The 23,526-nt window shown below is 36.4% G+C and overlaps 1 protein-coding gene across 6 annotated transcripts in view; it reads right to left on the reverse strand.

Moving 5' to 3' along the window:
- Positions 1 to 23,526, reverse strand: part of DCLK2 (doublecortin like kinase 2) — a 90,509-nt gene that overhangs the window by 9,486 nt on the left and 57,497 nt on the right. For all 6 annotated transcript variants that reach the window (XR_010472366.1, XR_010472365.1, XM_065061882.1 and 3 more), the window contains 8 exons: positions 22,527 to 22,621; positions 14,712 to 14,784; positions 13,649 to 13,757; positions 9,766 to 9,823; positions 5,904 to 6,023; positions 4,634 to 4,780; positions 2,263 to 2,396; positions 908 to 985 (listed from right to left, as the gene is read on the reverse strand). Coding sequence is in view for 4 of the 6 variants with exons in the window: in XM_065061882.1 (XP_064917954.1) it covers positions 908 to 985; positions 2,263 to 2,396; positions 4,634 to 4,780; positions 5,904 to 6,023; positions 9,766 to 9,823; positions 13,649 to 13,757; positions 14,712 to 14,784; positions 22,527 to 22,621 (814 nt within the window). In the remaining 2 variants the exon portion in view is untranslated. The remainder of the gene's footprint in view (positions 1 to 907; positions 986 to 2,262; positions 2,397 to 4,633; positions 4,781 to 5,903; positions 6,024 to 9,765; positions 9,824 to 13,648; positions 13,758 to 14,711; positions 14,785 to 22,526; positions 22,622 to 23,526) is intronic.

The following is a 23,526-nucleotide window of genomic DNA, read 5'->3' on the forward strand; positions in this document are numbered from 1 at the left end:
TATACTATAAATATAAATAAATAAACTATAAATAAACTAACTAAATAAATAAACTATAAATAAATATATATACACACATATTTGTAATACTATAAATGTGGAAACCCCCAACTCTCTTCAAAGCAATTACCATTTGTTTATATAATACATCTTTCAAAACGTTTTCAAACATGAACTAACCACATGGAAAACCCAAATACCTAAACTAAATGATATTTTTTCCATGGACAATTGCTTATATTGTATTCTTTGCAAAATATTCAGTCTGGTGATTTTAATTAAAAACTAAGTGTTTTGCTGTAAAGATGGAAAAACAGACTGCATGAATAACTTACAAGTTAAGAGGAGAAGTCACTATTAAAATCTGCTAACTGCTTCTCATTCCTTGACAAAAAAAAATGCTGAGGCCCAAAGCATACCCAATTTGATTTTTAGTAGAACTAACTCTCACATTGAGTAAGACGAATCATGTTTGCAAACCCCATCAATCACATGATACTTATAAAAAAAAAGGATTAACAAGGTTAAAAGTGCACCATAAGCACATTCTTCACCTCAGCTCAGTTTACCATTAACCTTCACTCTCAACACCACAAACCAGTAAAGCTGTTGTGTCCAAATAGAAACACTAGAGGGCAAAGCATACACGTTCATTGAACTGGGATATACCTGGCAGACAAAAGGACTAGAAACTGTGCTATCACAACACCATGTTGCTACACAGAGAAGTAAACCAGTTGCTCCCTTAGAAAAAGAAATAAGCAAAATGGATCCCCAAAAAAACCTGACAACCAGTACCAGTGAAAATAATTTTTAAAAGGGAACAAAAAAGGTAAATGAAATGTGTCTTGCTCAGGAAGAACTTGGTCCTTTACTATTTTTCCCTTTGACATACAGGGACTCTTACCTGCGAAAAGGTGGAAATCCACATAACAGTATGTATGTGATCACACCTGCAGCCCAAATATCCACCTTTAAGCCATAACTGAGAAAAAAAAAGACTGTGTTACTTGTGGTGGATTAAAAAAACAAAAACATTCCAGTCAAACAATCAATTAGAGTTACATGCATATATATTGTGAGTCTGTTCTAAATTACTTGCTGATGATGTGGAAAAGTATTTTGTACCTAAGCATCATTTTACTCAGTGTAATTCGCAGTCTTTAAGAAACTGTGATAATATCACTTTTATTTTTTTTTTCTTTTTCATAAGCCTCAAGGCTCTCCAGGATCTTGTGAATATACTCAGATGCAATTCAGTAGCAAGGTTTCTCAATCCAGAATTCCTAATGACAAAAGACAAGGATGTGCTTTTTTTGTCCCCATATTGGAGTAGCTATCTCTAACATTACCATGTGTTGCTAAGCAACAAGCAAGATAGATACCAATTCTCCAGTCTCTTGAGTGAGTACCACAAGGAAAAAGAACTGCACCTTTCTTTTAAAGCACAGAAATTAAAACACTAGAGGTCAAAAAGAGGTCTTTTTATTTCTATAGAGTAGATTCATTCTGTCAAAATCTAAAACACGCAGATGAAGTGCCCTTTGACGTTTGAGCTCACTGCAGCTCTGAAATATTTCTCAAAATAACAAATGCACTGCACAATGCTTGAAACAATACAATGACCCTCCCTCCATTAGGAAGACCAAATTCACAATTGTCACAGCTAAGACAAGATTCAGCTAGGATGGAATGGAGGTATATAAAAGGAAAGCTGACTTGACCATTTTACAAAATTGTTTTGTATTTATGTAACTACCCATTAAATACAGAAAAATTGGGTTGTTTAGTTAAACCAACAGCTACCAAATAGCATGTGTCACCCAAACAAGGTCACTTGAATCAATATGATCTAATTAGACCTGCTCTGAGCACAGGTTCAGACTTGGTGACCTCTGAAATCTCTCCCAATATAAATTATTCTGTTTCTTGCATGAACACTATATTTTGCTAGCCAGTTTTTCCCCACGCAGCTGCTGTGGCTGGTACAGTGGGCTCTGAGGGAGGGAACACAAACCAGTAAAATCCAGTCCACCAGTGCTGGTCCTAGGGAGGTGGTAAGGTGGCAAAGGTGAGTCCTGGGAGCAGGGTGAGCAAAGAAAGTGGCCTCTCGAGGAACTGAATTATGCCTGTTTTCTCACAGGTGGCTTGGTTACAAAAAGATCGAGGACCATCCTATTAGAGGATTCTAGTTCTTCCAACAATTAAGAGTTACCTGGCAAAAATAACTGGTTACAAGACAGATATCTTAGTCATGCTCACCCTGTCTCTGCAATGATTTCTGGAGCCACATACGTGGGTGTACCACAGACAGTATATAAAGGTCCTTCGACCACAGTTGCCAGCCCAAAGTCTCCTAGCTTCAAAGACTTGGTTCCATCGGGATACTCACATACCTAGAATCAGCAAACAAAATTAAAACAGAATGAGGAAGAGAACATCTGCATTTTTTTTTAAATCCCTTAATTTGTTTGGAAAAATAACAATCATCATGGTGAGAAGGTAGGGAAAAAAGTAACTTCCACAGCCTTGTTGGGAAAGAAAAGAAAAATGGTATGGCTGCTGATTGCCACAGTGCAGCTGGAGCTACTGCTCAACGGAGCTGTCTGCAAGTGATGTAGGTCAGACCATGATATAGCCTTAAGCAGCTAGAGGGATAGAAAAAAAGCCAATTCTAGAATGCCGAGAAGTTCTAAATATATTAAATAAAAAATATAATACTATACTTCCAATTGTTTAGGACCTGGAGTTTAAAATGGGAGTAAGCAGCTACAATCAGATTTATTTAACGTCTCTCACTAACACACCATAAATCTAGCCACGTAGCAAACCTGGTATTTCCTAGGCAAGTGAGTTCCCTACATTCAGTTCAGGAGTGAGAAAGCTGACTGAGAAGTGTTAACCAAAAGCCCCATAGAGAATCTAGCACATGTTAACCTGAGTCATTTTGTTAACAAAAGAAGTTCAACTTTAATAGAAACAAGAATGTTAAACAACAGTCATAGCAAGAGTAAATCAAACCAGACCAACAGCAAAAGGAAACATCCCAAATTAATCTTACTTTTGTTCTTGAAGTAAAATGTTTAAGTGAACGTGATTTCAACAGGATCTATTTTCTAGAATATAGGCCTGCAGAATCTCCAAAATGGCTGAATGTATTTGGTTTCCTCAAAAAATGAATATTGCTAGGGCAACAATAGCTTTCTTCCTTCATTCCCCTGTGTAATTCATATAATTAATGGAAACACTTGTTATCCTTGATACACCACCATCATACTACTATTACTCTTAAAGTTTGTATTTTCGAATGCATGACTAGTAAAGATAATGTAATTCAGCAGCTGGATGACCCTGTGCAAAAGAACTAACTACTTGCAATAATAGGCAGCAATTTATAGGAATTATTTGCATTTACATTCAATACCAGTATGTTATCTTAACATGCTGCCATTGCCAACCACAGGGAACAAGATTTGCATCTGTTGAGTAATCTCTTTAGGCTTTCTAGGCAGGAAGGACATTTGTACCTATTTATAACTGATTCGATCACTAATGAGAGCTTAAAATTGCTTTGGATTGGCTGTGTTTGAAGATGCACTGATAATAAGCGAGACTTCCACCTTCATTTTCTTCCTCTTAAGTGCCATGTTGCTGTGACTACCTTTTCTAGGAGAAGCACTCCCTCTTTTGCTAAACATTCTAATTTATATGAGGGCTTATTTAAATTGCTAAACACTGTCAGTGGAATTAGTTGGGAGAGAATTGACTATTAATTGGAAAAGACATTCAGTTTATAACCTTATCCTTGTAACAATTCAAAATCTGGTCTTGGATAACCCATGACTCCTACTCTAGATGCAACCTCATGAAACAGGACTGACAAACACGGCAGAAGAAACACCTAACAAGTGCTGATGAATGCTGCTGCCATTCCCCATGACAGTGGCTAAAGCAGGGGAGGTTATGGCCCTGGTTGCTCAGCACATGACACATAATATCTAACACCCAATACATAATACGTAAGAGTAACCTCTGTGTAAAAGCAAGATAGTGCCCTGTTCCCATTCTGTGCACTGTAATCTGAGCAGTTCCCAAAACAGAATTAATGGTAATTCTTGTCAACACAGTTATTTTATGTCTCTGCTGAAAAAAAAAGGAGTCAGTCCCCTGGGAGAAAATAAATGCATGGTACAGATTTAATTCATGGCTACAATACTGGTAAATCATCAGAAAGATCTTCCTGCTATGACAGTGAAAGGAAAAGCAAAAAAAAATTGCATGAGATAACCCTAAGATCATTCAAAGAAATGGCACACAACCCACCTTTGCTCCCACTTGCAAACTGTAATAAATAATTCATCGATACAGCTTTAAAACTCATTGTTTTGTGAGGCAATACTCCGAATGGCAGCCAATCAAAATGTAAATAAAGATAGGTCTAAGGACAGGTTTGAGCACAGCTCATTTGGGTTATGGTGATTGCTATCTTATGGCAGAAGATTTATTTCATGCATACTTATTCTAAATTAGTATTCCTGCTGTTCTCTGCTCAGCTCCTTGACATTTATATACAAGCATTTGCATTAATAAGAGCAAAGGAAGAGAAAATATTAGAAAAATAAATGGGACATACCAGGAGATTTTCTGGCTTGATGTCTCTGTGTACAATGTTGAGACCATGGAGGTATTTGAGTGCGCTGGCCAGATTGTAGACCATTGCACTCCCATCTCGCTCTGTATATTTTGTAGAGGAAGTGATAGCATCAAATAGATCTCCTCCCTAAAGTAAAAGATAATATAATAGTTCACTACAGCAAAAATAATTAAGATGATGATATATCATAAAAAAGCTGTGTAGACTTTTTCTTTACAATAGGCATGCTCAGATGCCTGTTAAACAATAAAAAAAAAAAAAATATTTTGTGGAAAGATGACCTTGTTACCAAGATACCAGACTGGGACTTGGGCCATTTACATTCATTTCTCAGCTGTACTCAGGCTTCTGGTGACATGAGTGTGGGCAAATCACAGCTCTTCTCTGCCTTTATTTCATTTTATTAATCTTCCTACCCTTGGTTTCTCATTTATTTTACATCAAGGTACAGGAATACAGTTTCCCTTTTCTTCATTTTATCAATAAAATATCAATACAATACACAACAAAATCCAATCCTTATTTTGAGTAAGGTAATATAAATTAGCCCAATAATAAAAAGTCTAATGTAACAAATACTCAGCAATTGTAATGAAGCACAAATTGGAATTTCTGTAGATATTGCAGAAATATAAAATAAATATAACTGAATAAGACAAACATAACCATAATACCTCAAAGTGCAGGACCTACAGGTGATTTCTGAATGTGCCAGTTGTGTATTCTCTGATTATGGATGCCCTGTTCCTATTGGAATATATAACTACATGTGAGTGAGTTACTGATGCAGCATTTCCCGCCATGGCAACCAAATTTACGTGGGTGTCTCTATGACGGTTACCCTGGATACATCTGTAGGAGTGATCTGTCTGGACTGTGGGTGGCATTCCAAGCATTTCAATACATGTGGAAGAGATGCAGCAATTCAGAAAATGCAAGCCAAGATGGCAGTGTACTAAAATATTAAAAAAAAAAACAAAACAAAAAACTCTCTTAAAACCTAAAAAGCCTCTAATATAAAAAATAACTTCTAGAAAGAAAGAGAAATGGGTAGACTACAGAAATTGTGAATTCAACTGCTACAGACTTTCTTTAGAGGTTTCCCATGCTGCCAATCATTCTAGAGGTGACTCTTGAATCTAACAGTGTTTCAGACAGAAATAAAGAGTGATCCTACATACTATTTGTATTTGACAACACAAAGGATTAAAAAAAAAAAAAAGAAAACAAAGTGCCTCCTTAGTCTTACCTTGACCAGTTCCATCACCAGGTAGAGTTCTGTTGGGGTGTCCATTTCCTCTATAAGCATAATGATATTTGGATGCTTCACTCGACGCAGAATAGACACTTCATTTTCAATCAGGTGTTCCTGTTCAGAAAAGAGGATGAAAGCTCATCTGAACAGACATGAAATTGTCAATTCACTTTTTCTTTGATCAGCTGAAAACTCATAACTTGATCAGTGAACACTCTTTTTGCTGTTTAACTTATATAGTGGAGGGCTACTGTCAGATACTGGATTTCAACTTGTATTTTAGCCTAACTATACATCATTGAACAAATTTAATTTAAAATGACATATTTTGGACACATAACCAATGGGATATCTCTAAAAAAAATAAATTAAAGAAAAAAGACCCCAGAACATGACAGCAATTCAGGAAGTACAGATTATATTCTTATGTGGGTATTATGAGGTGAAATTAAGTTCAGACACCACCCTCCACCCGGAGCTGGATCACTGTAACCTTTGTCAACAGTTAACATGTTCTTGATCCTCTCCAGAACTTCACCTCTAATTCAGTGTAGGTTACTCAAGGACAGATTACCCAGGATTATTTTCAAGGACTTTTTAAATTGTGGATTATATACAGGAAAAATATTATACCTGCTTTGGTTTTGGATTTCAGTTCGGTTTATATGTATGTTCAGATTTACAATCTGCTCAATTCAGTCATTGTGGCTCCTACAATTTAACAGCACACAGATTGAGTTTAATTTCCCCTTCCCTATCCTTCTGAGGAAGTATTGGGTTTCAAGAACAAGTTAGTTTAAGAATGTTTGGTTTCTAGAACATCTTAGCACTGGGTTAACACTGCACTGGAGAGTTAAGAAAATCACATGCCCCCTTTCGAGGGAAGAATAATTTGCATTTTCCTCTGTAAAAATTGGAATACAGGTATTGTATTTAGGTTCACTGCAAATTAACTCTAGTTTCCTTACACTTTAGCAGATAACAAATCATCTCACCAGACTTAGAACTTATTAATGTTTATTGCATTGATCTGTAGCATGCACTTCATGCAATTGTGAGCAGAGCACCAGAAGGAGATGTGATCCACTGTGCATAGGCAGTGACTGACGATCTTACACTACTTCACCTTCTATTTCCAGGGTTCTTTGCAGATGCATTGTGTTTTTACCAAAGCTTTATGTGGCTATGTAACTCAGAAACCACATGCCATGTGTGCATCTCATTTTGTGAGAGTATGGTGCCGCATATATGGGTTATATAGTTACACCTTTGAAATTCAGTTTGAAAGAGCATCAATTGTCATTCTGAACAAACATATGTCTGCTCCAAGCAAACGTGCTCTGGAGAAAAAACAAACAAACACGAAGCAATTTTGTTAATGCTGAATCCCATCAACAGACAAAAGTGAACAGCCACAGCATACTAGGCTTTATGGATGAAAGCCTGTAAATTCAAAACCAGCATTAAGAGTCCAAGCAAAAACTAGAATCTTATTATAGCTTTTTCTACCTAAAGAACACGTAACATATTAAATTTATTATGTCTGTTAACTACGACTAAGGCAAAATAGCTTTACCTGGCTTTTTGTTTGTTTCACTTGACTAAATTATTGTCTTAAATAAAGCTCAGGCATAAACAATATTTATTTAAAATAATCTATTTTAAAAAATACTCCAAAATGTAGCTGAGCTACTGTTTTAATACCTGTCCTCAAAATGCTGACTAGCATGTAGTTAGTTATTTTCAACCACCTCACCTTTTTTGCTATATTTTGTCATATTTAAAAAAAAAAAAACAATCTCAAACTTATTAAACATTCTCCTGGATAATGCAATATAGATTGCAGTCTACATTAATAGGATTTAATTACAGAGAAATTATTGTATAAACAACGTTTAAGCTGCCTGTTGAAAATACATTAGTCAATTGGATTCAAGTTTTAGGAGATCTACAATAAACTGCTATAGAGCAGTGAGTGATGTACAAGCCATGCATATTTGGGCCAGACCGGTGTTTTTAAGGCAGAACTTAGGGTGGCACGTGAAAGGCAGTGAGGAAGGACTACGCTGTAGCAAAATTAAATTATTTTCTGTTGGAATTCTTACTGGACAGTTCTACCACTGCCCTAACAGGTAGAAACATCTTCCTCGCCACAGTCCTCTACTGGTACATACACATACAGCTCCTTTCAAAAGACAAGTATGCGTCCACAGGATTGATTTTTTTTTAAATTATTTGTCTGTTTTAAAGCAGTGAAAACGATAAATAGAAAATATGTCTAAATTCTGCTGGATAACAATGGATTTTCCGTCTCTGTACTATTCCAATTTATGACACCTAAGCAGCTGACTCAGACAGGTAATAAAAAACCATCTCAAGTTGCAAGCTGTACACATGACCCAGAAGTTTTCTTTCGCAGTGAAACTCACTGGGTTGCCCTTCCCACAGCCAAAGAAATGGCAACATTTTAATCTCAAAAAAGGCAATTCTAGCTCTGTTTTTCTTGTGGTTATACATTTTTAAGATTCCTTTCTAAATTTTCCCTTAAATAAACCTAGACAATATAAGATAAAGTGATGGGGCATGGGAACACTCATCTCCTAGCACCTCATACACAATTTAAAATCTGCATAGATAAAACATTTCTGTTTTGAGGACCTCTACTTAAAGCAAGTCACCACAGCAGGTAATGCACTAGTGTACAGTGCTATACAGCTCCTTGCCACACAAAGAATATCATACAGACTTGCTACATATTCCTACAAGGTCACATTCAGCATTTGGATCTCTGAAATACACTTCAGAGCAGTCACTCTGTGTAACTGACAAAAAAGTACCTTTGAATTAAGACCCTGACTTGGTTGCAAAATTATCTCCAGAACCATTTCAGTGTGCTTATTTACATTAAAAAAATAGGGTATGTGCATCCAAAACATCCATCTTTTCAGTCATCCTTAAGAAAATGTCATATTTCCTACTCTTGAATAGACTTTAATCCAGAATTTGATTGATAACTAATACTCTGCCCTTAGTGTTCTTTGAGCTAACACTAAATTATGATCCATTTGATTTAGAAGTTCCTTAAGAGCACTTTGTTTTTAAGGTATTGCAAAGCAGTCAAAATAGAAATATTCTATTTGTTGTTACCTATTCCAACACTTAGTCTACATTGTTGGCTGTAGGTTGGGTTTTTCCTTCCTTTTTAAAAATCGCTGTACTTGGGAGGATGGTGAAGAGAGGTCTGGGACACTCTCAGATGTTGGATTTGATTATGTAACATGCTGTTCTGCCGGAGAGACAATTTTGGACTTTTTGAGCATGAATTAAAAAGTGAATTAAAAATTGAATTAAAAAGAAAGGAACTCTTTTGTTAAAAGATCTTTGTTATACAGGATGGTGAAAATACATAAACAGAAATAAATGCTTGTGAAATTTTCCTTTCAAATCCATGTTCTACATACAAAAGGAGCATGTACAGCCATAGAAAGTTGAGGCAGAGAGGGATGGGAATTATATAAATACACACAAAGCTGCAAATTTCCTCTCTCATATTTTACAGATCAGAGTCTTTGTAATATATTTTGGCTATTTCTCTTCTGATTTCATTTTGGACACATATTAGCATTTTCTTTGTTAGTCCAATAAAATAGACAAAACATTGTTTGGTTTTTACTCTGTTATCTAGCAGACTAACACCACTTTTATTATTTGCTTCTTGGATAAATTGTCATCCTGCTAAACAGATATTCTGAAAATAGTCAGAAAACCCAAACACACCCACCATTTATGACTAACGAGCAGCTGCTAGTGCTGTTTATTGCTGTTTTTCTTATACATACAAATTGTTGTACACTACCTTTCCACAGCATTTAGCCTTGTCTATGATCTTCAGTGCAAACTCCTTTCCTGTGGATCTAACGAGAAAAAGACGAGAAGCATTAATTAGAAACTGGTCAATAAATTGTGGCATTATCTGTAAGAATATACAGCATCGTAACGGAATGCCTTGACCCATGGAAGCTGCTGATGGAAAATTCATTGAGTGGACTTGATTTTGGTTTTTTTTCATTTTCTCAGCACCATTTGCACCTGTTGTTTCCCTGACTACCACAAACTTGCTCACTTTGTGTATTAATTCCAAGCTCCACCTGCGATTGATTCATACTTCTGTGACATGGCACAACTCTCTGGCACTTCTTTAATCCAACATCCAAAATTTGTCTTGAGCTTTCCACTTAATTTTGTTCAACTGGAAGACTTTAATGATAAAAGCATAAGCATTTATGTGTAAGTGAGCAGAAGAAAGATTGATAAGCAGTGGAAAAATTCAATAGGATTCAGCAAAGCTAAAACCCCATAGTTCATTACAGACTTGTATAAAGTCTTGCACAAATTATTAGGCATTAATTTTGATTTTTTGTATTTCATTCTTTATTTTTTTAAGTATTCTGTGGAATTCTATAGCAGTTATCTAAAGTGCCATGTCATTTAAGAGGGTGGTTATATACCAAGCAAAAAGGATGACCATTTTCAGTAAACACATTCCCTGAAAGGAACTCTAATTTGCCTTTTGTCCCTGTAAGGCATTAAAGTGTTCTCAATTTCTCCAGAAGGGGAGAAAATGAGAGAAAAAAGCAACACAAATGAATTATCTTTTTAAAAATTATTTTTATTATTATTTTCTTTAAACAAAGAAGACAGTACTACTTATATTAATGACCAATGAAAAATCACAAGAAAATGCCGTAAGACCCTGTTGGGTGCTATTTTGTGTTGTGCCAGCATCTACCGTCTCCAATATGCATCAGAAAATCACTAGCATGTATAATAAAAAACACTGGAAGCAGTTACAAAAGCAAAAGTCAGGCATGTTTTTAAACTTCCTGGTTAATTTTTGCTATACTTTTTGCATTCGATACAACTAAGTAAAATTAGTACCTTACAAAAAAAAAGAAACTGAATTAACGTCTCACATTCAGTTTAGCCATTATGGAAAAAATACTGTAGAGCATCTCTGCTCTGAAAGTGCAGCTGTATCTGCAATGTTGTCATAGTTACAACCTGATCCAGGCTTTAGATAGAAATGTTATCTAAATGGTATCTGTTAAAAGCCATCCTTTTATATTATAGACCTGATGTAGCATCTATGAACACAGTGTGTAATTCTGGATCACAGTTTATGCATTATACTAAATTAAGTGCATTATCTGAAAGCCTGTAAACAACTAATCAGCAAAAACCACTTGTGAAACCTTCAGCATTTATGCTGTGTTGAAAGAGGAGTTAACAGTCACAAAGCCAATTCATCAACCAGATTCAAATCCCTCCTGCAAATGTCCTTTATTATAGCATCTAAGAAAAAACTCCGAATATCAGCCACATAGTTTGACTGCTGATACCACTGCCAGTCTTGTCTGACAGGTGCTGGTATTCTTCTGTCTCACTGTCAGCGTCCATCTGTTGACTCATGTCTTTATATATAGACATATAGGCACTCTTTACAAACGAGAGATAGTATAAAAGGATCCTGGCTCCACAACTAAAGCTTCTAAGAACAATGCTATTAGAAATGAAGTATAATAGGAATTAAAAGACAAGAATTTATAGCTGGCATTTCCTCACTCACTGTTATTACTAACAACTATTGCTGCATATTTATTTAATATACCATTCGTTTAATGATGTTTCACTAAATATGAAGAACGGATCACAGACAAAACTAGATTTTTAAGTTTAATTTTGTATTTTTTTTTAAATAATTGGAAGGTTGTTTTTCTAGTCTAGTCCCTTAATTCCAAAAAGCACAGATGACATTTTGAAACCCAAGTAACTTAGCAACCCCTTTCTCATTTTCAGTGACTTAAGTCATTGACTTAAGTAATTTCCAAAATGCACAGTTGATTTTCCCGAAAATAATAAATTATGGTATTTTGTGCTTTTAACCTGTTGCCTTTCATGGATGTTGTTCAGTCTATAGATAACAAAGGATGTGTGGCCAGTTTCAGGGTGCATAGGTAGACACTGTGAAGCATCATGCCTTTAGTTTCATTCAAGCTGCTTATGTGTAGCTTCTTGCAAAATTAAAGGAACAGAAACTGGGTTACAAAACAACCTTGGCACAGTTCTTGTAACAGACCTGCAGTGCTTAAAGCAGTAGGGACATGATTACACACTGATGTAGTACTGGTTGTCAGGAACCAGAGCCTGTTGGTAGAAACTCTTCAAAAAGAAAAGAACAACCAACCAAACAAACACAAAAACCCCCACAAAATCCAAACAACACAACCTTTGATTCTAGACATTAACGCTGTGAGAAGCATTATTTTAAACCCGTAGATGCAACAGGAACTTTTTGGAGCTGTAACTGTAGCATACTCAGATCACATTTAGCCTATTTTTTTCTTTATCAGCTCTATGCTCAGCTAGTATGTCTCTAGGAGCTGTCACTTCAGTCTTTTTCCTTACTCTGTAAACCTTGCAGGCTTGTACAGCACTTTCTCAAAAAGTACTGAAAATAACAATTTTAAGTTGCTGCTATAAACTAGAAGGGAGAATTAGACATTGTGTTACATACCACCTGTCAAAATTATTCTCAGTAATGGAGATAAATATTCCAGATACAGTATCAACAAACAATTCTTCTGAGGAAAAAAAACTAGTAATGGCTGCAGAAAGTTATGGATTTTAAGAATCTTTCACTTCTGTTTCAGTAGAGGAGGCCCCAGGTCCAGCCTCAGTACCAACCCTTTTGGCTCATTTGCATGACAGCAAAAGTTTCTATCTGTGCATCTATGATCTGCTAAGACTGGAATTAGATGTTTCCATTCATAATGATCTTTCATGTACAGAAAACCAACAGACGAGGATCAAATAATAGAAATTGTTTCTGTAACTTCTAAGTTTGTTTACAGACATTTGCTGAACTTGCCCAGTATTTGTATACAAGTTGAAGATTCCTCATAATATTTAAGAAGCTGACATAACTCTCAGACTGATGAAGACAGCAGAAGGTGGTTCTAAAAAATACACTGAGAAAGTGACAGTCAAATCATCTGCTCTGTTTGCACTAGCAGCAAAGTGTGACACAAAGCTGCAGAGGAAGAGCAGTAACACAGCACAGGTCTCTAAAGGCATCTTGTCTACCCCATGGGAAGTCAGGTGCAAGAATATTGCAGAGTCTGGAGTATTGAAGGGCTGATTTGCAAAGTGGCTACTCCCCGCACAACCTCACAGAAGTAAGCACAAGGGAGTCCACAGCACAGGCTAACTGCCACCAACCACATGCCTTTAACAATACTTTGCTCAAAGTAACACTGCAAAGCCGTGAAAAATCACTTAGGCAGTAGAGATACGATATCCACAAGGTTGCTGAGGCAGAAGAGGGCTCTCTGAAAGGCTGTTTAGATGCCACATACAATTTCCTGCCATCCATGACAGTCTGTTGCGTGAGGGGGATTTCTTGAAGGTCTGTGGGCTTTCCTTAAGAGCCTCCACTAGAAGGTGATACCTCCTGTAGTTTTTGGGATAAAAAGCCATGTTTCTCTGCTGCTTTTGTTCCTTTGCTGGAATAACACATAGGAATCTCTGTGTGTTTTGCTATGTCCAGTTCTCCTCAAGTGTAGACATATCTTTGCAACTGCTCTTTGCTTTCATCTCATCACATTTGCTATCCAATTATGCTAATATACAGGGCTTTATCCAGTAAAATACATAGCAGTACTGAACAGTTTCTTGCTCACCGCTCTATGCACTCCTTTACAACAGCAAAATTGCCATCACCAATCACCTTCCCCACTTTGTACTTCTCAAGAATGGGAGATGACACTGAGCACTTGTTTCCATTCACACCTGCAAAAAGCAAGGTCAATAATGCAAGTTGAAGTGTCAGCAGAATGTAATATATTCCCCATGGTTTCCAAAGATAGAGAACAGAAACAGTCACAAATGCAAAATAAAACTTTAACTAAGCTGTTTTCTTCACAGCTTATTCCCTTATTTTTATATCTCAAACATAAGAAAGAGCAAGATAAGACTAATCAGAGTTGTTTGACCTCTTAACACAAAAATCAAATACTAGGTTTTTGCATGGACATATTCTAAAAGTAATGAATGCAGCTGAAGTCCTTAGTCTAAATACTTGCTGAACTCAAAATACTTTTTTGAAGCATCTTTTGCATGCTCAAAGCAAAAATGCAAAAACTATTAATGCATGTAAAAGAACCAAAAGTTTTATCTGCTGAATTCCTTCGAGTTCCCTTAGCTGCTGCTGAAACATCCAAAATGCAAAGAAGTTTGATAGCGGATTATTTCAGTATTTTAAAAATTAAACGTAAGTATTTTTAAATTAAAAACTTGACTCTAAAATGAAATTTGTAAAATAATTTTTAAAACCCCATTGCTTTAAAGAGGTAAGGAATGAAAGATTAAGTTTAGCTAAGGTCAGCTGGTGTGCCAAGTGCTTCTGCCTGAAGCGCAGTGTGCTGTTTTGAGGAGGGTTCCACTTTTAATCCAGATACAAACAGATTTCTGGTGATACTCTGCAGGTCATGTTCAAAATCACTCACATTTTTAATAGTGACCATTGGAGAGCAGGGTCCACTAATAAAAAGAACAATATTTATTTCCTAGCTTTACTGACTTGGTGCAGAAAATGATATTTTTTTCAATAATAAAATTGTCAATAAGGTATCAAACAGAACAAAAAATTATTTGCAGCCATCAGAAACCGTCTAAGAGTGCTAAGCCAACTGTCACCTACAATAAAATTTTTGCAAGGATTGTTTGCAATTATTGGTGTCCTACCTTCAGGGCTCTGGCAATGAAGTGATTCAGGTACACCATTCACATTGGAAGAAGGTCCACCATGTGGAGGCATCTAAGGAAGTACATAAGAATGTATTATTTCTCATGACAATCACAAGGAGTCAGACAAAAACCAGCAAAGTTAAAAAAACCACAAAAAACAAACACAACCACCCTAAAACACCTATATAGGGTCAGCTTACTTTTCCATTCCCATCTTAATTTCATTTTTGCTTTCTCACAGTTCATTATCATTATATCATTGTCACTTGCACCAATTTAAGATCCAGTCCTGACATTCCTATTTAGATAAGTAGTTGAACAGATTTCAGTAAACCTATTAACAGCAAATTCCCTCCAGCTGCACCAAATCACATCTAAACACCACAGAACCAGTTCACGTGGACACAGCGTTCACTCATTCACTCGCTCATACAATCTGTATACAGCTTCTCGTAAGCCAGAAACAGCCATCTATGGACAACTATTGAGTGGCCAGTGCAGCCAGCACGTGTTCTCGCGGTGTAGTCTAACACATCTCTTCACAGCTGTTCAGTTTCCCTAACTGAACTCAAAATACGTTCTTTTCAGATTAGCACTGAAGCATGCTAGGAAGGTAATGTAGAAATGCTTGCATGGCCCTGCTAGTTTTCATTTAAAGAACAGAACTCTGGCATAGATGGCTGTGAAAATATATGATTGTCAGATTTGCTTGATAATTTAGTAGTCTATCTTTTTTTTTTTTTTGTGGATGTGAAGATTTATGACATATACAAGAATTTCACGTTAGATGACTGATATGTACCCAGACACAGGTAAAATTTTAGTAACTGTGACACTGTGTAAGAATCAAGTATCTAAATGATTTTGAAGGATGAAGGCTGAAGAAAACTACTTTTGCTGCACTAACGACAGAATTGGTACTCAACCTGAATCTTCACAATTCTATTTAAAATCATCGTGTCATACTGCCCAGGGACGTACACAAAAATTTTTATTTTAAAAAGAGGTGGAGGCATAGGAATGCATGCCATAAATAGTAAAGTGTACTGGATGTGTTTATGCACCACTGTTTTATAAGCTCTCTCATTACAGTTAAGTATGGGGATGCTCCATGAAATGAAAGTATATTTTATATCACTTCCCCTTTCTCAACGTAGCATTTCCTGCTGTTCTGTGAAGTTCCATATCTTGTTTTCTTCATGGGCTATTATAGTAATTCTCATCACTCACCACGTAAAGGATTAAAATGCTTCTCTGCCTTAAGCTCAGTGTCTGTTGAAATGCTTTGCATGACACCAGGAATGCAAATGCAGCATTTTCCATTTCAGCTGACACTGTCTGGTTACACTGCTGAATATTTTAAATCATTAACACTATTGTCAATGAAAGAACTGAACTAACAGATAGGGATATTGTCTAAAGGCTCATGAAATGCTAATGAATGCTTAAGTTTCTAGTGGCAGCTGAGCTGCCAGGTCAGCTAAAGGTACAGTAACCAGAAGCTGTACAACGTAATTTTGCAGAGCCTCTAAAACAATGATGTTTGCTAGCATTTGGCATAGAAGTGCCATCAAACAGCAACCAGTCATCACCTACTCTGCTTCTTGCTAATAACTTAAACGATGATAATGCTGCTGTCTTTCTGAGCCACCTATTTATTTAATAAATACCAGGAACAAGGACATTTAGGTTAAATTATATTTGTGCAAAATCATGAGTCTCATAACCAGTCAGTCACATTTTCTTCAAGCTTGACAAGAGATAACAGATCGCTGCGAAGTATTAGTTATTAGCCAAATATATTAGTAATCTATTCTGGATTTTCAGTGACTGACAATACATGGGAATATCTAGCCCACATTTCCAAATTCCATCATCCTTGTAATCAGGTCAGAGCATGACTGGGCACATCCCTGCTTACCACAGTATTTATTTACAAGAAAGAAGCAGACAGCACCAAGAAAAAAAGCCAAAAGGAGTAGGAAAGGGAAAAATCTAATGCTGCTGTTGTGTCTGAGGCGCTAGATCAGAACCTGAACTAGCAGGTTTCACCCTACCTCTGCCACTAACTGACCTCATGGCTCTAAACTTGAGGCCAAACTCACTCTACAACAGAGACCCTGTGTAATTCGAGTGCTGTGGGTCTGTGTCTCAGTTCCTTGGCAACAAAACCAGTCTCGTCTTTCTCCACTGTGTCAGAGCACACTAGAAGTAAACTCTTAAGATGTCTGTGAGGTGCTTGTCTAGCCAGAAAAGGTGAGAAGAAGGTCAGAATTGACAATAAGTGACACAGAATTAAGTTATTTTATTCTAAATTTTCTAATCATTAAACTACCCAGTGACATGTTATCTTTAGAATATCTTGGTATCCCAGCATCTGCAGGTATTTTGAAGCTGAAATAAAGATTTCAGATATGCAAATAGATTGACTGGTTCATGAGGCATTCCTGAAGTAGCAAGGAGAAAAGTATGCATGTTGCTTTAATACCTCACTAGTGAATATGGATGGCATCTACAATCACATGAAGATTAGGTTTTGCAATAATTTGTCCTCCTGTATTCTGGTCTATACAGCACTAGTGATCTCTTCCAATACTGTTCACCTCACACGTTATAAATTCAGAGTGCACAGGCCTTAAATCTACTCTCTCAGATACATATACAAGTCTTGGAAAACTCAGACCTGAGACAGACTTTAATATTTTATTTTTAAAAGCTCAAAGAGCAATTCAGAGCAGAGATGGATAACCAGCCCTTCAAATAAAACCATCACCTCAGGATGTGGATGCTACTGGCTAAGAACATCTTACGCCGACAGTCACTCCTGTTGCATTTAAGCATTACACAATACAGAATATAATAATTATTGCTTTTACTTCCCTCAAGCTGTCTCTCCACAGGTAATTTTTGTTTCAACAGCACATCCAGAGCCAAATGCAAAATGCAACATAGTTGTTAGAGATACTGAGAAAATCTCAGTGAATACACAGTTCTCAAAATTAGTTGCATTAATTAAAGACACTGTAAAAAGTTATGAAAGTTAGTGGGTGAAGAAAAGCTGTCTGTTTTGTTCAAATGAACTATTTTCTGCAGAATAACCGTTTATCCAGGTTCACAAAGATATCTAAACACATTTATCTATATTTTATATTATTTTATACAGACTGACTGTGACTAAAATAATCTGGTTTGTCAAGATGACACATGGTTTTGTGAGAAACACATTAGATCTCTTATACCCATAAGCTTAACACACCTACTTTAGTACCCAATGTGCTTATTGCACCTCAATATGTTAACTAAGAAACAGGTATTTAGCTTTATTCCTTTCACCCCTACTAATATCCAACTCATTAAAAACTCTATTTTATACTTTGCGCTGTAGGATTTTTTTAAACTACCTGAAGTATCCAGTGTATAATGTGCCAGCTCCATCCTGACAGATAACATGTGCATCAGGTTTTCTACTTTTAAGTTAATGATAGAAACAAAACAAACAAACAAAAACACATAAAAGCCTTTAAACCATCACAGAGTCCAAGAGCATGGACTGAAATGGGTACGCAAAATGTAAGGTGATGTGTAAGCAGCAGGGATGGACTGGCCCAAGATTTCCTTAAAATCTGGATCAGTGTGTAAGTCAGTGATTTGGGAGTGAAAAAGCAGCAATCTGACAGTTGTTTCAATCATGCTACATGTACTGGTCCAGTAGCAAAGATTTTTAATAAATCTTTTGAGTCAGAATGCTAACATGTACCTGAAAAAATGAAAACATAGCACTTGTATTTAAAATTGAAATGTGGGAGGACATGAGAAAGTAATCCCAGATAACTACATGTCTGGTGGGATTTTATTTTTTGTCTCGTGAGAGCGAGAGGAAGGCTCTACAGATATAAACCTGTATTCTGTTGAAGTGGATGCGTGCGTTAGCTGTCAACATTTGCAGCCAGCTTAATTGCCCCCAACAAAAATGTTGGTGGAAATACTCTGGGCTTTTTTTCATACTGAAGGAAATAGATAACTTCTTGGCAGCTACATAGGATGGTGCCTTCTAGAGCACTCACCAAAATTCAGCCAATTAGAATGTAGTGACTGTGCTAGCATTAATTTGAGCCCACATGTTATGGCATTTATATAATGTAATGTATTTTATTTCACTGGTCTGGCAACACTGAAAAAACAAATAAAGATTTTTCTAAAGAGAATTTGAGTTGCATCACATTATGTAGAGCTTTTAGAAAACTGATGGCGATGGTGAATGGACTTAACACTAAGTGCATCACCAGTACAAATTAGCCAACTCTTTTTATCCACTGCATGAGCAAGAAAGATGCTGAATTGTAAACTCAACGAAGGCAGCAATTAAAGAATTACTCTAAGAACTACTATTGCACCTGTGTCACCTGTGAGCTTAGATAATTGTGTGTAAATATTCTTAACACTGCTAACAGAAGCACATGTCTACAAAACCGAAGAGATTAAAACCTTGATGAAGATAGGCACTAATCCTTCAAATCACTTAAGCACATGTTTAACTTTAAGCACATTAACATCATCATCATTGAAGTAAAAGGAACTGCTCAATAGCTTAAAGTTAAGCGAGTGCTTAAGTGATCTGTTGGATCAGGTTTTAATGCCCTTTCACTTTGCTCATTTGGTCAATCAATCGAAAAAGTAATACTGAGACAAATTCAAACACAATGCTATTTGGCATAACTGTCATTCTAAGAAAGGCCTCAACTGTGAAACTTCTTTATTTGTACAATTTTATCTTCTTTTTAAAAAGATGACAAGACATGGTACTTAATTTCAAGAGTGGAAGATGAAACATATCCAAGTAAGCATAAGGAAATCATGACATCACTTTCCAAAATCTCAGATTTAATCTAGTCTCTGGATTATTTTTGTGCTATGAAGTGTACTGGAAGAGCTAAGAGCCAAAGTAACCCTAACAGCATTGCATATCAGTGTATCCATAAAGGCACCAAAGATAAAGGTTAAAGCTTTCAAGTGTCACCTGCCTTTGTCACCTGGCATTTATTTGGGGTTGTGGGGAAATTCTGTAGTGTTTACTGTTCTTGAGCCACAGCATAAATTTCTTACTTCAATATAATCTCAGACTCCAGTACAGCTTCTTTAAACACTTCTGCAAGATTGGGATGTTGGACAGCAGGCTGCCTTACTGTATGTACTGAACAACAGCACAAGGGCACTCTTGTTGGAAGAACTAAAAAGGACAGAAGGAAAACCCTTCTCATAAAAGATAAGCTGTTCTTGAGGAGTGTTTCCTGCAAGTTGTTTTCTTTGCCTGAGCATACCACTTCTGCTTATCGAGTGTTGTGAAGCAGAAGGAATCCTTGGGGACTGAAGAGACTTCACTTTAAAGGAAAAGTGGCATACAAAAAAATTGCTGTTGCTATCAGTATCTTTTGCAAGTTTACTGCCTTGATGACTGGAATTATCACTTAAACTTCAAAAAGCTTAGCCAGGTTCTAATCTCTAGTCAAATATTTTATTTTGCTCTGGCTTTCCAAACAACACAGGTTTTAAAGGACAGCTTGTGTGCAGCTGCTCTGCTGGCCTGCTGGCCTGCTCTTTACAGGGAACAAAAAAAATCAACCTTGATTTCTTCCCTTTTCCTGCTGCTCCAAGCTTATATAAAACCATTCTTAAGTGTTCCTGTTTCAGGCTCTACAAAAATAAACATGTATTTTCTACACAACAAATTGGCCAAAATATTGCATATTTCCCAAGCCAGAAGACTCAAAAATATACTTTATTCTTTCACTGGCTGCCATGGTATTTATATCTACATTCAGCTGTAGTCATGGCACCTTCTTTATACAAGTGCAGGAAGCCAGACTACGTGTCTGCACAGTGATGCAGTCTTAGCAACAAGGATTTATTTTACAATAAGCAAAACCAATAACCTCAAAATAATAAAATTGGTCCTTTCCTGGTCATCTGTTTTCCTCATCAGACTAGCCAAGATCAATCCTACAAAAATAACAATGATTTTCTTAAAATAATATAGTTTTGCATAAAACCATGGTACTAGTTTTATGATGATACTTCATCTAGTTATTACTACTAGAATATAATCAAGAAGTAAGGGTTGCTGCACAGTGCACTTGATCCCCTTCAAATTTATCCTGAGATTCACCAGCTAACTTTCCATATCTTTAGTCTCAGGAGCACAGCTGAACAGAAGCATCCTAATGGGATAAAAAAAGAGGTACTCACTACTTCAGCAATATGCCAGGTCTGAGATGATTAATTTGGTTTTGCTGTTTTATTTGGTCATATAGGGACGAATTACTTGACATGAACACCCATTAGTATCTAGCATGAATTATGTTCTAAAATGAAAAAGTACAACAGCCTATTTCAGTGAAATTGGCAGTGAAAGGGAAAGAGGATATGTCCATTTTACTGAAAATTGGTTGTTACTATCAGAATTATCTCTATCTTAATGGAGCTTTGATCAGCTAAAAGCAGACAGGACAGTGTGGGAAAACATGAAACAACTTAGCTAATTTCTAAACTTGTAATTTCATTAAAGAAAGACAAAAAGCATTTGTTAAATATAGTACAGACCAGCCGAGAGCCTCCAGTTCAATGATTTTGGTGTCCTCTACTGTAGATTTTATAGCAGAGCTGTCCAGACAAAGTTTAATACACACAGTTTCTAATTTTTAATGTCAGGACTATTACTGCTCTTTAAATTGCTTAATGTTGGAAAAACCAACTTATGTTGCTTTAGACAAAAAGAAGCTATGGGATGGTATAGCTCGACAACGTAAAGGCAGAAATCAACACTAAAGTGCCTCAGTGAACCAAACAACTGAAAATATATTAGAAATAAACAAATAAATCAAAACATTTTCTCAGAATTATCACAGAAACCTGTCAGAAACCAGTGCCATACTCCTTGCAAAACAGACAAAGACTTGATAACAATTAGCATGTCAAAACCCAAATCTAAATCCTATTCAAATCACGTCCTTTAGCCAGTCTTTTAATTGAGAAAACAGTTTTCCACAAAATTATGCAGCCTCTTCACAACTGCTGTGTTCACCAAAGGGAGCTATTACTTGATCAGAATAATCAGTGTGAACCCTCCAGTGTGCTTCCAGAAAGGCTGCAATCAATGATTTCATAAGAAAATTCTCCTTGAAAGGACAGCTGCATAAATGAAGCAGTAAGATGCTCAACTGTGCTCTGGACTGTTCCTTTTATTTTACCAGGCAAAAGGCAGAGAGCAGCCTCTAAGAACTGTGAATGCTACCAATTTTTAAGTGGGAGAGGAACAAAATTCTCTTGGTGCAACACAGAGAACAATCTGCCAGACATGAGGCTGCTCCCAAAGGAACCCCTCACATGATTTGAGGCAGGACACTGCATTAAGTGGTGAAATTGCATGCCACTGATGAAGAAGCATGCTTCAGACAAAATTTTGGGCAATGCTACAAGACTATAAGGTAAACAAAAGAGGATATTACATTTATATAGGCTGAGGGAATATAAATTTGTTAGGGGGTTTCTGCAGTCCACAAAACAATAGAAAATTTGAAGGGCAAATTGGCATATTGAAGCCACCATCATCCTCCCCCTTCCCTGCGCTGAGTGTTATACCCCACCAACCAAACCCAAAATACAAAAATCATACTTCAGATCTCTTCTCTACTTCAACTCAGAACTCATACTAGCAAAACTAGTATTTGTTTTCATTTTTTTTCTTTTTCAGCATCACTGTAATACATCATTCTGTGAACAACGGAATTTAGGGGTTTTGGTAGTTCTGGCACTTACCTTCAGTCCACGAAAGCTGCCTGGGCTTGTTGGTGAAGAACTTGAGGACTTTGTTGACTTTGGGGTGGACAATTGACTGCTTGGGGTTCCATTAACTGATCAAAGCAATAAAAGCAAACAAATGGAAGAAAAAGTGAATAAAAGTCAAAAACCTTAATTTGCTTTAAAACATAACATACCTCTCTGACAAGTTATCACTCAAGTCTGCATTCAAAGACCAGAACACATTCCTCAGTAGTTAGGAATAAATTATAGGCTTGCATGCCAAACAACTGTGCCCTGAAAATTCATGTGGCTGGATATGGGATCAAGAAGACACACAAATACTGCATTGTCACCCTAGAGATGAAAAAGGCCTATTCTGTCCTTTGCCAGTGCAAGAGATTTGGGCAAATAATAACCACAGCCTCTTTAAACGATACAATTTATTGTGATATTGCATAAAAAAACATGAAGAGAAACAGTGTTCATAAAGACATTTGACTATCTCTCCTATTTAGATCAGTGCCTCATTTTCTATGTAAAATGTCTCATCGAACACGAATTGATTTGTTTGTTTTTTCAAAGAAAAAAAAAAACAACCAACCAACAAGAGAGCTGTTTGGATTATAAAGAACTTAAGCAGTAGTTCAGAAAAAACCCATTATTTAGGGGAAATAAAAACAAACCACAAAACAAAGAAAAACCTCAAACCCAACATTTGAAAGCTAGTAGGTTGTTTCTGAATTCCCAAGAAGTTCAAGTGTCTGTGAAAACATGCAATATTCTCCCTCTTGACTTCAGGTCATTTTAAGTCTATTTTTTCCAGAGAGACCCGATACAACTGTTATATCTTTGATGAACATAACTTAGGTAGTCCTTGTATTTTTCTGGAAAAAACAAACTTATGAATTTTGTTATGCAGACAAAATAGCATACCATTCATCATACACAAATATGATGCAACATGTGATGCAACATTATTTCCTCTCCAGCTCAACCTCATTTTTCCAGGAAGAGG

This window comes from Columba livia, chromosome 4, assembly GCF_036013475.1.
Source record: "Columba livia isolate bColLiv1 breed racing homer chromosome 4, bColLiv1.pat.W.v2, whole genome shotgun sequence".
Lineage (NCBI taxonomy): Eukaryota > Metazoa > Chordata > Aves > Columbiformes > Columbidae > Columba > Columba livia.